Genomic DNA, 14,362 nt, shown 5'->3' with positions numbered 1-14,362 from the left:
GATATATAGGTACTTAGTTACTTAATAGCATAATTTCTTTTAGTTCTTTACGAGACATACAGTTGATTGTGCTGACCGAATAGACGTGCGTCGACAGTTCAACGTTGTGTGCATGGAGCGCGCGCAACTCGGGATACAAGGATACGATATTAGTTTCAAAGATTTAAGTTGCCGTGTGTACGTAGGGGCAATATTAGGGCTTTTTTGTGTAAAGTTTATTAAAGGCGTTCATTTGTTCGCGTAATTTTCTTATAAAAGGACAAATAGTGTTCGCTTTACCTATTAACATAATGATATTAAATAAGCGTACGACTGTTTGGATTTTTTTTTATTTATGTTGCACCGTTCTGCCGGTTTTTACTTGTCGCTTTTATTATTTCTTCGTGAACATTATTATGCTTAGTGCATTTTAGTCAGTGACGCTAACAACAATGTATGGGGGTCATTGTCAAATTATATACTAATGCGTACAGATTTTTTTTATTCCTTTTTTAAATGATAAGGCATAATTTGATTTTTTCTATTCTTAATTAAGTTTTTTTTTATCTTTTTTAACAATGGATTCTTATTTAAAGACACAAATCTTAATTGTATCGTGTGGTAAGTCAATATTTTTATTATTTAAAAACGTTTTATTAATATTTAAACACTAGCTGTCGCCCGTGACTCCGTTCACGCGAAATTATAAATAACATAATTAGTATGTGTTCTTCTAGACTATGTTTTATATTTATGCCAAATTTCATCGAGATCCGTTTAATCGTTCTGGAGACCTACAAACAAACATCTATCCAAACATTCGCATTTATAATATTAGTAAAATAACTTATTTTTGCGAAACATTTTTCATTTAAAATGCTAACATTTAAATACATTTTAATATTATCTTTACAAATGTGGTAATGAAATTAACCTGGCTTTTTGCATTTAAAAATAACAAGATATTAGATTAATTGTTTAAAACTTTAAAATATGAAAAATACAACTATATTGAGAAAATAAGAAGCTATTTTCTTAGCTATGTAGACTAAAATTTTTTGTCTGTTTACTTGTCCTACAGTCTGATGAGGATTGCTATAATAAGACTGTTTTTTCTTTTTTTTTTAAAGTAAACATCGGACAGTTTATAGATGGGTACAGCGTAGGGTGGTCGGCTCCTATCATACCCAAACTCCAAGATCCAGATCAAACCCCACTGCCTGAGCTGATCACAGAATTACAAGTCTCTTGGATCGGTTCTCTTCTTTATGTTGGTGCTATTGTAGGTGAGTGATTAACCATCTTACTCATGTAATAAACTAGCTGTCGCCTACGACTATGTCTGCGCGGAATTAAAAACAAATTAGATAAGCCTATCTGTTCTTCCAGACTATGTTCTACCAAATTTCAACGATATCCATTCAGTCTTTCCCGAGATACCTTCAAACAAACATCCATCCATCCATCTAAACATTCGCATTTATAATATTAAGAAGAAGTGAATGTTTGGGTGGATGTTTGTTTAAAGGTATTTCCAGAACGGTTGCATGGATTTTGCTCAAATTTGGTATAAATGTAGACAGTCTGAAACTTGCAAAGTTTATGTTAATTCCGAGCGAACGAAGTCGCGGGCGAAAACTAGTGACTGAATAAAAACAGGTTGTCCAATTTTTTTTATAAAATATTAGCAGATTTTTAGTAAATTACTAATATTTCTTTTACCATTCCAACTAAGCTCTAGGCTTGTGGTAGGATATGGTTTACGGCAATAATCGAATGGCGGGATTCGAACTCGCGACCGAATCGGAAATCCGTACCCTTAACCATTAGGCTATTGACGCTTTTATTATATTTATATATATATTTATATTTATACAACGAAGATTACGAATTAAAAAACACTATTAAAATAGTTATTCGTTTGATTAGTGTGTCGATTCTAATTCTACGCTTCTTCCCAATTTCATATTAGAAGGAAAGAAAATATAAATGAGAGTGGATAACACATTGGAGTAGTTCAAGAGTAGTGAACAGGCATTTACCAAACTAGGGCTACACTACCTTTGGTTCATCACTTAACAGAGGGGCTATATAATATAACGATTATCGCTATTTGAATTGACAAAATGTGTCAAAATGTATAGCAGAAATATGTGACATACATTTTTGACTTTACGATTAACAAATTCGCGAATGTTACTTTGTCTATGGCAGGTGGGATCTTGATCAAAAAATGTTTTATAAAAAAAATGATATTTTATTTTATAATTCTGTGTATTATCTGAATATCATTTCATCAAACTTCTTTTTAATAATACTGACAATCGATATCGCGTTAGCAAAAAAAATAAACAACAAATATTTTGCATAACAAGTCCAAAATCAATGGAATAAACCAGGAGACCTTGACACCGAATACTATATTAATAATATCTTTAGAATAGAGTTATATTTGATTACGTCTGCTTGTACCCTAGCGGTAATCTTTATTATAAATGCGAATGCATAAATGGACGGATGTATGTTAGTTTGAAGGTAGTAGGAAAGCAGAAGAACACATAGGCTACTTATTAATTGTTATTTTAACTCTACACGGACAGAGTCGCGGACGACCACCAGTATAATGTAAATATGAATGTTTAGATGTATGTTTGTTAGAAGTTATTTTTAGAACAGCTGCATGTATATCGCTGAAATTTGGCATAGATGTAGAACATAGTCTGGTAGAACAAATAGGCATACTAATTAAGTTTTTTTTTAATCCACGTGGACAGAATCGTAGGAATATTTGTTTTACTGTAATTATTGTTATATATCTTGCAAATTAGCTGCATAAATTTAAATAGAATGAATAATTAGTAGGCAATAATTTTGAGGCCATAAATTCTGTATTAGTAATTTCAAACTACTGATCAAATTTTGATGAAACAAACTGAATACAATTATTCGCTACCATATCAAGTTTAATTAACAAGCAAAATAATTACATCTAACAATTTAATTGTACCACTATTTAGAACTATTGATCGGGCAATTTATGTTACAACGTAATATGATACAACGAAGATGTTAAAGCGGGCTCTATCACAAATTACATGTGTTTAAATGGATGGTTGGATGAATGTTTATTTTATAGGTACATCCGGAACGGCATAATAATCTAGATGTTTGTTATAGATGTAAAACATAGGCTACTAGTGTTTTTTTAATCCTGCGCAGACGAAGTCGCGGTTGACAGTTTATTCCAATGTTGTATTCCTGACCCATGTCAAGCAATAACATAATAAAATATAATGAATTTCAATAGTAATATTATTAAAACGTATCAAATTACTGCAATTTTATAATAAAAGGCTATAAGTCGACTTAAAACTAGCTTATATTAGTAAAAAATAAATTCAGAACTTGTTTAATAATGCATTATTTAAATTTCTTGTTGATTCATCGTTGTTTTCTGAGACTAAAATCTCCGTTTGAAATATATTGTTATCTATATTTTGTTAAAACTTGGTGTCAGAAACCCACTGTTAGTTGGTTAATATTTATAGTGACCTCCCGTATACTAAAACTATAAAGAGGATTGATTCAATCGTTTGTGTTAAACAGGATCTGAAAATATTGAACTAATTTGTAAAATTATTTTACTGTTAAGCTACACTATCCGCACTGTCATACGATATATTTGTTAAAAGTTTTTTTTTTAATTCCGCGTGGAAAATGTCGCAGGCAAATGCTAGTCTAATTATAAATGACAAGATGTTTCTATACATTTGTTGTGACAGTCGAAACTAGTCTGTATCTTTTGAAACAACATAGAACCAGTTTTGATATGCAAAAAAGCAAACATAACGTATCATGGGTGTCTCAGACCACAGAACATTCTTTGGTAATAGAAAAATAATGATTTAATAAAGGTCGCAGTGACATTTTAAATCTAAAACTAGTCAATTGTATGGTTAGTTTGATGCTAAATATTGTTTACTTGTCGCCCACGACTCTGTCCGGATTTAAAAAACTTAATCATTCTTATATGATCTTTAGACAATAGAGATTCGTGCACACGTTCTGAAGATCACTTCAAACAAACATCCATCTATCTATTAACATACACCAAACATTCGCGTTTATCATACTAATATTATAAATGCGAATGTTTAGATGAATGTTTATTTGAAGGTATCTCCAGAACGGCTGAACTGATCTTGATGAAATTTGGCATACATGTACAACATAGTCTGGAATGACACATAGGCTACTAAATGTGTTTGTTTTAATTCCGTGCAGACGCAGTCGCGGGCGACAGCTAGTAATATTATAAGTAAAATCAAAGAAAAAATAGTTTATTTTTCTTATGTAAATATATGCATAAACGAGTACTCGAGGATATTTAGTTATTTCATAATTGTTTTCGTAAAATGCAATATGCGTTTGCTTTTATTCCAGGACCTTACATACCCAGTTATTTATCGAATATCATTGGAAGGAAACCATGTTTGTTTCTTGGAGGATTGTTAAATTTGACCGCTATAATTCTCATCGTGACCACAAAGAATGTAGCTATGGTCTACGCTATTAGAATAATAAGCGGACTCGGTATGGGAATGGTGACAGTCAGCAATCTAGTCTATGTTGGTGAAATTGCGTAAGTACTTTCTCTTTCTAACTTTGACATATATTTTTGTAGCTTAAAAGAAATAACCGAAAATGTTTCCATTCATCATCATCAGCTTCTATACGTCCCAATTGAGGGACTCGAAGCGTATCCTAAGTTAGGGGTGATTAGGCCATTGTCAACCACGCTGGCACAGTGCGGGTTGGTTGACTTCACACATATCTTTGAATTTCTTCGCAGATGTGTGTAGGTTGCATCATTATATTTTCCTTCACCGTAAGAACGTCGGATAAATGTACATATGTAAATGGAAAAACACATTGGTACAGGCGAGACTCGAACCCAGGACCTGCAGATTGCAAATCAAGTGCTTAAACCTCTGAGCCACCGACGCTCGCGATATTTTTATTACCATGAAATAATTGCTGAGTATGCAAATATTTTTAATTTTTTCAAAGTCATTTCGAAGTTAATAACATTGGGTCTGTAACTTTTACTTGTATGTACTTAAACCATAAAACAACAGTATTTTAGTATTTTTTTAAGTAGTATTTTATAGGTTATTTCGTTTCTCAGTTTCCAAAATGGATTTGACTATGTAATAAATACAAGCATCGTCATCGACAATCATGTCGAAATTAATATGAGATTTTACGTATATGTTTCGTTTACGAATTTGGAAATAACGATACGATGGCAATTGTCACAAACGTGCTAGGTCTACAGTAAGCTAAAAGCGATTGCGAAATTAGTCGTGTAATACCTTACCCTTAAGGACACTCGAAAAGTCTAATAATTAGTAGATATATACGCGATTTGGGTCGTTTTTAATTAGTTATTTTTCCTTTGTTTCCAGATCAACTAATATCCGTGGTATTCTTTTAACATCTACATCCATAGTGGGAATATTCGGTACATTAGCGGCGTATACTATCGGCCCTTTTGTTTCTTATGCAGCTACTGGTTACATAGCCTTAATCATCAACATAATTCATGTTATTGGAATACTGTTTATACCAGAGTCCCCTGTTTATTATGCGATTAAAGGTAAGATGTTAATGTTTAAATACTTTGAGTACTATGACGCGTAATATTGTATTTTGTCGGATTGGAGTAACGTAAACATAGAATAATTTTATTTTATTCTGAGAAAATAAATTGTTTTTTTTAAAGTAAAAATTTTCATAGAATCTTGTATAATTCTGTTATATTTATTTATCTTATTTTAGGGAAAGAAACTGAGGCAAAAGAAACTTTACGATATCTCGGTCGTGTTGATGATTTGGACAACGTATTCGAGTCAGTGCGAGGTACAAACCCTGATGAGGGGCATAGCTGGAAGGCTTGGATTAAGATCTTCACAGTCAAAGCTAATAGATGGTCACTCTTTATTACACTGAGTCTTTGTACACTGCAGCAGTTAAGCGGTGTAGCTGCAGTTTTATTCTTTGCTACAACCATCTTTCAGATCGCAGGATCCTCGATAAGGTTGGTGATTCAGTTATAGACTTTAGGCAATATTTTTCTAAGATATATCTCTCAACTTTGTTTATGCACTTGATATTTAAAGCACTACTGTTTTTTTCTTGGCGCCTGTTCAAATTGTCATAGCAAATTCTCAAATAAACATAAAAATAGATATCAAAAACAATTTATTGACTGTGAGGGTGTGAAAATTATTTAAATAAAAAGAAACCCATAATACATAAGTACATATACTTTTTAACGGCTTTAATTTTTTACGATATACAAAGTACGGTCGTTTTCTAAAATTAAGATATTTTACAAGTTGTAAGATGATTTTTAGTAAAATATTTTTTATTTTTAATAGGCCAGATTTAGCAACGATTATAATTGGTGCAACAAGATTAGTGGCCAGTCTGATAGCACCGACTGTTGTGGAGCGAGCTGGTCGCAGGATACTTCTACTCGTGTCTACAGCATTCTGTGCTATGAGTCTTGTAAGTATTCAATAATATAATTATACTAGCAGTCGCCCGCGACTCCGTCCGCGCGAAATTAAAAATAAAACTTATTTAGTACCCTATGTGTTCTTCCAGACTATATTCTACATATGTGATAAATTTCACCGAGTTCCATGCCGCCGTTCTGAAGATACCTTTAAACAAACATCCATCCATCCACCTAAGCATTCGCATTAATAATGTTCGTAAGATTAAAAAGTAAGCTACATAAATCGCCACTAGCTCTATCTTTTATTGTTAAATTGAAAAACACCGCCATCTATTGTTAGGTAGGCGTCATTTCTTCGTAGTCTTCAAATGTTTAGATGGATGGATGAATGTTTGTTTGAAGGTGTCTCCGGAACGGTTGCATGGGTCTCGCTTAAATTTGGCATAGGTTTAGAATATAGTCTGGAAGAACACATAGGCTACTTATTTTATATATGTAACTCTCTATACTATTCTTAAGGTACGAAATTTAATTAACAATTAATTATTAATTTGACCTTTTTAGTTGATAAATTTTTAAACTTAATAATTGCATTAGGCTGATTACTTTGGCAAATTTCTAAAGGTCACTTCTACAAATGTAAATTTAAATTTTTAATTTATGTGTAAATTATTTTTCAGTCGATCCTTGGCACGTTTTTCTATCTATCGCGAGTGAAGAGTCCTATTATTGTTGACATCGGATGGTTACCACTCATGGCGCTTATTATGTATTTCTTTTCATATGAAATTGGTAAGATTTATAAATACATAGAGTCGAATTCAATGGTAATGAGAAATTATATTTACATATGTAACTGGCTGACAACGTTAGTCTATGGGATTATTTTAAACACTTTAATTTTTTTGTTGATGTCTGTTTTTAATTAGTCTGTGATCGTCATATAAAGGTAAAATTGTTTAGATAGTCGTAATTTGATGATGATCGTATTAACAAAAAAGTAATGATATTAAAAGTAGATGTCTACAAAGGTAGAAGACTAAAGAAAGTATGTATGGATTGAGTGAAAGAGAATATGTATAAGAAGGGGGTGAATTCAGATACGACGGCTGATAGAGGTGTATGGAGGAATACATACTGTTCCGACCCTCCGTAGGGATAAGGGCAGAAAAGAACTATATTAAGTAATCGGCATTTCAGTATGTCAGCATAATAACCATTTATTTTTATAGGTTTCGGAACCATGCCGAGTGCACTAGTAGGAGAGATGTTCAGAGGCAATGCGCGTAGTACAGGCTCCGCTGTTGCTATGACTACGGCATGGCTGATTGGTTTTGGAGTGGCAACCGGCTTCGGCACCTTAGTACGAGACCTAGGTGGTGACGTCACGTTTTGGATGTTCTCATTCTCATGTATAGTGGCTTTTTGCTTTACTTTGAAGTTTGTACCCGAAACAAAAGGAAAAACTTTGAACGAAATTCAAGAAATACTCGGTAGACAATGACTGATGTAATTTTATTTTTGTTTAATATATAATAAATATGTAAATGTAGTCCATTACTTTGTAATACAAACTTTATAGTTGATAGTAAAAAATTGTGGAAATTTATTGATTTATTTATTTATAAACTGACAAGACAATAAACTGATATATAAACACGGCTAAACACTGACGTATATACGTCCGGTGGCGGCACCGACTAGTTTCGAGCCCATCGGGTGCCCTTCATCAGGATGAGTGGTACTGGTATTATTTCGCGCACGCGGCCCGTCGCTCACTGCGTATATACGTGAGTGTTTAGCCGTGTATATATATCAGTTTAGTATAATGTCTCACGAAAGTATGAATAATTTAATGACAAGACAATATTTAATTAAAGTAGCCAAACTTCATAGCAGTTTGATGGCAACAGACACTATTTTTTATATCATAATGTGGCAAACGAGTGAGCGGCCACCTGAAATCGCTGAAACAGCGAAGTGACATACCCATAGACATACGCAATTGTATATGCGTTGCCTACCTTTAATCGACGGAGGAGAGGATGCACAGATAGAAAATATTTTCCCTTTCCATGCATCCTCTCATCCGGAAAGTCCACTTCCACTTCCCATACTTTCCTTGTAAGAAAAAGTAAAAGGGAAAAGTTAAGTTTCTAAAAAACATTTAATATATAATATATTATATTATAGTAAAATGATTTAAATGTCTATAATGTTATGCTTTTTTAATATCTTGGCAGTCCAAGGTCATCAGCAAAACATACCTAGAACAATTGTACTAAACGAGAAACCTCTATAAGCGAGAGTCATTTGTTCGGTCCGGATGGATGACGTCATAAGCATGAAACTCTGGTAGGAGAGAAACCTCTATTATGAGAAAAATATTGGTCACTCAGAAACCTAGGTTCGAACGTACCTACTTGGTATTTGAGTTTGCACTATCGCCAGATTTACGTAAACATGTTGCAAGGTTAGATATATTTAGTACAATTTAATAAATCGAAAACTGAATTGCGATACTAGCTGTCGCCCGCGAATTTGTCCGCGCGGAATTAAAAATTAAACATTATTAATACCCTATGTGTTCTTCCAGACTATATTCTATATGTATGCCAAATTATATAGAGATCCGATGAGCCGTTTTGAAAATACTTTCAAGCATGCATCCATCCATCTAAACATTCGCATTTATATTAGTAAGATGTAAGATTGCCGTGCATTTCCATTGCTGTGATCCTTCTGTAGTCACATTGTTGCTGTCTCTATTTATCTCAAAAAATATAAGGGGGATCACATGATGTTTTTATGCGAGTGCTTTGACAGTCGTAACCTGTATGCATATAATTTGAATACACGAACTGCGGCATTTGATATTTAAGATAGGATTCCGTTATCTCGCAGATAGCAAATATATAATGAATAATCAAATATGATAAAAAAACATATATTTTACGACTTTTTATAATATCAACATTTATCAGAATGGTATACATTTTAAAGTAAATTGCTATAAAAGTAAAGTGAACTTTAAACATAACTACAGAAAGTTAATTTTAAATTATCACTTGTTCAAGAACGATCGTGGAAGATATGTGTGTGAATAATTTAAAATATTAATAACAAATGCTAGTTTTAAAGAAATTATTTCTTAAATATAAATCTAGTGAACAAAATGTTGGAATATTATGTCAAACAGCAAGTATGGATAACTATACGATGTAAGTATTAAAAAACTGTTTAGAATAGCTTTTTTTTATAAACACGTCTTCAATTCATATCAATATAGATTAATTTCGTTGCAACAACGTAAGAAGTTTTCGACTTTGACCCTATAATTTTATTAATCTCTTAATTATTCTATTGTCATCAAAATCAGTGCATTTTTGTGTGTTTCCCGTTGGACTAATAGGGTCGATTCAGTCTATAGAATCAATAACTAATTTAGCCGATTAAATCTATGGGTTCGATAAATTTTGCGGAAAAATGTTACCATCCATTTAATATAAATGGATTGCCTCTGTCGAAACACATTGACGAAAAAATGTTGCGCATCTTAATATTTTGAATGGACGGAGAAAACAATATGTGTTTTAAGACAATGTTAGTTAAAATCCTTTGGTGCGAATGGCGCGCTTTCATTACCATGTCAAATATCAGAATGATAAGTGAGGGGACATAAGCGTCGAAATTTTAGTAAGGCTAGTGATGTGCCAGTACACCGGCACAGTGTCGGACTTCCTTCCTAACAGTATTTACATTTGTTTCGCCAGTGGAACACCACGGTTATGTTATAGTTCCTTCTCTCTCTCTAACGTTAGAAATATGATTTATAGTAGAAATTATTTACTTTCAGTATACATAGGGCAGATTCTAGTGGGCTATGGTCTAGGCTGGACTGCTCCCATCATCCCAAAGATCGATGATTCCCAAACATCGCCGTTACCAAATCAACTGACAGAAACAGAAAAATCTCTTATCGGGTCTATTCTATATGTTGGTACTATCCTGGGTAAGTTGCTATAGACAGCATATATTGTGCAACTCGCTGTTGCCCGCGATTCCGTCCGCGCAGAATTGAAAAAAAAACATAATTAATAATCTATGTGTTCTTCCACACTATGCTCTTTATGTATGCCAAATTTCATTGAGTTCCGTTTATAAAGTCAATAGAAATGCCATTTCAGATGCGGATGCGTTCAATGTGACTCGTTAGTTATTAACAAGACGTCGTTTACCTTTGTTGTTGTCCCGATTACTTCATGACTATGCTTAAAATGTCTCTATGCAATTGTTTCGAATGTCCGCTCTAACGATTTAAATATCTATGTTTTCAGGGCCTTATCTTACTGGGTATTTATGCAACGCGATTGGTCGAAAGCCTTGTTTTATACTAGCTGGGTTGATTTCTCTTTTATCTTTCCTACTTCTGGCAACCGCAAATAACCTCTCTATGATATATATTGGCAGAGTATTCTGTGGACTTGGTACAGGAATTATATTTATTGTGAACCTTGTATATATAGGGGAAATAGCGTAAGTATTAATATAAGAAAGTAAATCATACATTGCTCATCTGATAGGATAAAGGTTAGAGTAGAAATTGAAATTAAAAAAAAACAAGTTTGCGTATATTTCGTTACATGACAAAGAAGGAAGATAATAATGCGAGTAGAGTAAAAGAGTGGGACTTTATTGTAGAATGATTAAGAAGCTTTGTAAGGAAATTATTATTTTATAGAATTTAAATAAATATTTCTTCATCTTTCCTTTCTGTTATTTATAACCAAAACATGTACTTTTTGAGAGTACAACATTTTCTAACGATATAATTAAAACGTAACATTAATTTAAATTTAATATACCAGCTTATGCCTGCAGCTCCGTCCGCGCGGAAAAAAACTCATTAAGTAGTTTGTGTTTTTCAGAACTATGACCTACAACTGTGTCGAATTTTATCAAGATCCTTTGAGCCGTTCTGGAGATAATCTACAAACAAACATACATTTAGCTTTCGCATTTATAATATTAGTAAGATTTCAGGTCGACCAATATTAGAGGAATATTGTTAACGAGTAATGCAATTTTCTCAACGCTGGGAACACTCATCGTATATGCAGTTGGACCATATGTCTCGTATGCATTGGTATCTTACATTGCAGCGGCCATTACAGTTGTGTATTTATTTGGAGTTTTATTTATACCAGAATCACCCACATATTTGATTTTAAAAGGTAATGTTGTAACTAAATGTTGAAAGGACAAAGTTATTATAATTTTTGAACGGGAAATTTGAAGTGTAAAAACTCATGTACAGTCAGCTGCATAAATATGTACACATTTCAAATACTTTAGAAACTTGTATATGTCTTTGGTTTAAAAAATACGTTGAGATTGTAACATTTATTGTAGGTTGGAAGCATAGATAATAATAAATGCATATTAATTTTGAAAATCGAAAGCGTATACAATATTCTGAAGCTCTATAAATGTTTACATATTAATGCTGCTGACTGTACCAAAAATTCCATTCTTCTCATTTTGCTGATAAAAGATAACAAGTAGAGTGAATAGGCACTTACTAAGCTAGCGCGCACCATCTTTCGACCAAATCTCCACTAACACCAGGTGAGATCGTGGTCAAGCGCTGACTTATCAAACGTAAAAAAAATGTCTTATACAAATATTAGGATAGTAGAGGGAAAGGTAAGGACGTAGCATTTGCTTTTGCCATTAAATTATGTATATGAATAGTAAAAAAACACATTATATTGAGTAGCTTTAGAAACCAAAGGAGTAACTTAGGACTCTATTCGAAATTCAGATTACGATTTCGCCAAATAAAAAATAATTCCAACCTATATAAATTCAGAAACAAAATCTAATAGCTAGCTCTTCAAATCAATAATTTATTGTAAAACTATACATGTTTCAGACAGGAAAGATAAAGCTGGACTTGTAATGGAAGAATTAGGAAGATCTAAAGAATACCATATTTATCAAGAAATGAAGATAATAGTTGAGAAACAGAGTGTTATAGAAGAATGGAAGCAGATATTGACGGTCAAGAGTAATAGAAAAGCATTATTTATAACTCTAACTTTAGGTATTTTGCAACAAGGAAGCGGTATCATAGCAGTAACTTTCTTTGCGACTACAATCTTTCAAATAGCTGGTTCTTCAATAGAACCAAATATAGCTACCATAATAATTGGTGTGACACAAATATTTTCAAGTACATTAACACCATTCTTCGTTGAAAGGATTGGAAGGAGAATTTTGTTGATTTATTCAACAACAGTATGCACATTGAGTTTAGTAAGTTGGCTTCATTTATAAGATGACTATGTTTTTTCATGTACTAGAAGACAATTGTAATGCAAATTATATAAGCTAGAATATAGGATTTAGGCTTATGTGTTTTTATATCTTTCATCGTAGTATGGGTAAATATTTGATTTGTTATCAGGTAAAAGTCTCGATGTGTTTCTTTTAGATGAGGATACTAAGGAATTATTATTAACTAGCTGTCGACCGCAACTCCGTCCGCGCAGAAATAAATAAAAGAACATAATAAGTAGCCTATGTTCTTTCAGACTATGTTCCACATGTGTGTCGAATTTCATCACAATCCATTCAGCCGTTCCGGAGATAACTAAAACATCCATCCATACAAATTTTCGCAGTTATAATATTAGTAAGATAAGTAACTAGTAACAAATGTTTATTGCTTATTTTTCAGGCGACACTGGGTGTATATTTTTATTTGGACTACATAAGTCACCCATCAGTTATGAAAATCCAATGGTTACCGTTAGTCACATTGATTATATTCTTCCTTTCTTATGATTTTGGTAAGTAAGACAATGATTTTATATATACTATAATATTTAATTGTATTATTGTATACATCAATTGTATTTTAAACTCTTGTAACTTAATCAGCTTGACTGATTTTGAAGAGTGAGGAATCCTTTGATTTTAATTCGTTCACTTTGTATCATAGGAGTATGGCCTGTCAGATTTCTTGTTTTTTTTCAAATTACGAATTGCTTGTTATATTATTGCAATTATAAAATATTAGCTTTCGCCCGCGGCTCTTAAACAACTAAAGTAGCTTATGTTCTTCCAGACTATTTTCTACAACTATGCCAAATTAGCCTTTCCGGAGTTACCTTCAAATAAACATCCATCCATACAAAATTTGTTTTAATAATATTAGTAAGACTGAATACAACAAAATTGTTTTTAGAAATAACTTTATTTAAGTATCAGTTCAATAACTTACAAAAAATGTTGCAGGTTTTGGAATAATTCCGGGAACATTGATTGGAGAAATGTTCCAATCGAACGTTAGGAGTACTGGATCGACAGTCAGTGTTACCACCTCTTGGCTGTTTGGTTTCGGCGTGGCAACAGCCTTCGGCTATATGATATCTGTACTTGGCAGTCATATCACATTTTGGATATTCTCCAGCATGTGTGCACTCGCTTGTCTCTTTGGAATATTCTTCGTGCCCGAAACAAAAGGAAAAACGTTGATCGAAATTCAAGAAATGTTAAATAAATGAGTATTAAATGCGCGTTTTCTGTTTCTTCTTTTTCATATTTGTAAATATCCGCTACGGTATATTTGTAGCTGACTGTACAATACTATGCTGTTACTTGGTTGCCTTTACAGTCACATTCACTGATGTTATAAAACTTTAAAAGCGACAATTGTTTAACGTTTAGTGTGTTTTGTGTCTTTGCCCCCAAGACTAATAAAAATACAGTAATAAAAGAATCGTGCGAAAATGTTATGGGTATAATTACGATACGATCACCAACATTTTGTTTGGTGAATCGAGTGACTAA

The 14,362-nt window shown here is 32.7% G+C and overlaps 2 protein-coding genes across 2 annotated transcripts; both read left to right on the top strand.

Annotated features, from left to right (window-relative positions):
- Nucleotides 1–1,009: 1,009 nt before the first annotated feature.
- LOC106116305 (facilitated trehalose transporter Tret1) lies at nt 1,010–8,082 on the top strand. Its single transcript, XM_013310084.1, has 7 exons — nt 1,010–1,265; nt 4,423–4,621; nt 5,448–5,638; nt 5,821–6,079; nt 6,423–6,552; nt 7,186–7,297; nt 7,738–8,082. Exons 2-7 carry the CDS (start codon nt 4,539–4,541, stop codon nt 8,007–8,009), a joined length of 1,047 nt encoding a protein of 348 aa, XP_013165538.1. The 5' UTR covers nt 1,010–1,265; nt 4,423–4,538; the 3' UTR covers nt 8,010–8,082.
- A 1,418-nt stretch (nt 8,083–9,500) lies between these two features.
- LOC106116081 (facilitated trehalose transporter Tret1-like) lies at nt 9,501–14,088 on the top strand. Its single transcript, XM_013309821.1, has 7 exons — nt 9,501–9,726; nt 10,362–10,517; nt 10,843–11,041; nt 11,549–11,739; nt 12,441–12,823; nt 13,248–13,359; nt 13,808–14,088. Exons 1-7 carry the CDS (start codon nt 9,681–9,683, stop codon nt 14,074–14,076), a joined length of 1,356 nt encoding a protein of 451 aa, XP_013165275.1. The 5' UTR covers nt 9,501–9,680; the 3' UTR covers nt 14,077–14,088.
- Nucleotides 14,089–14,362: the final 274 nt, after the last annotated feature.

The sequence above is a fragment of the Papilio xuthus genome, unplaced genomic scaffold, assembly GCF_000836235.2.
Source record: "Papilio xuthus unplaced genomic scaffold, Pxut_1.1 DF827756.1, whole genome shotgun sequence".
Taxonomy (NCBI): Eukaryota; Metazoa; Arthropoda; class Insecta; order Lepidoptera; family Papilionidae; genus Papilio; species Papilio xuthus.
The sequence above is the reverse complement of the archived record's forward strand: the minus strand, read 5'-3'. Positions and strand labels throughout refer to the sequence as shown.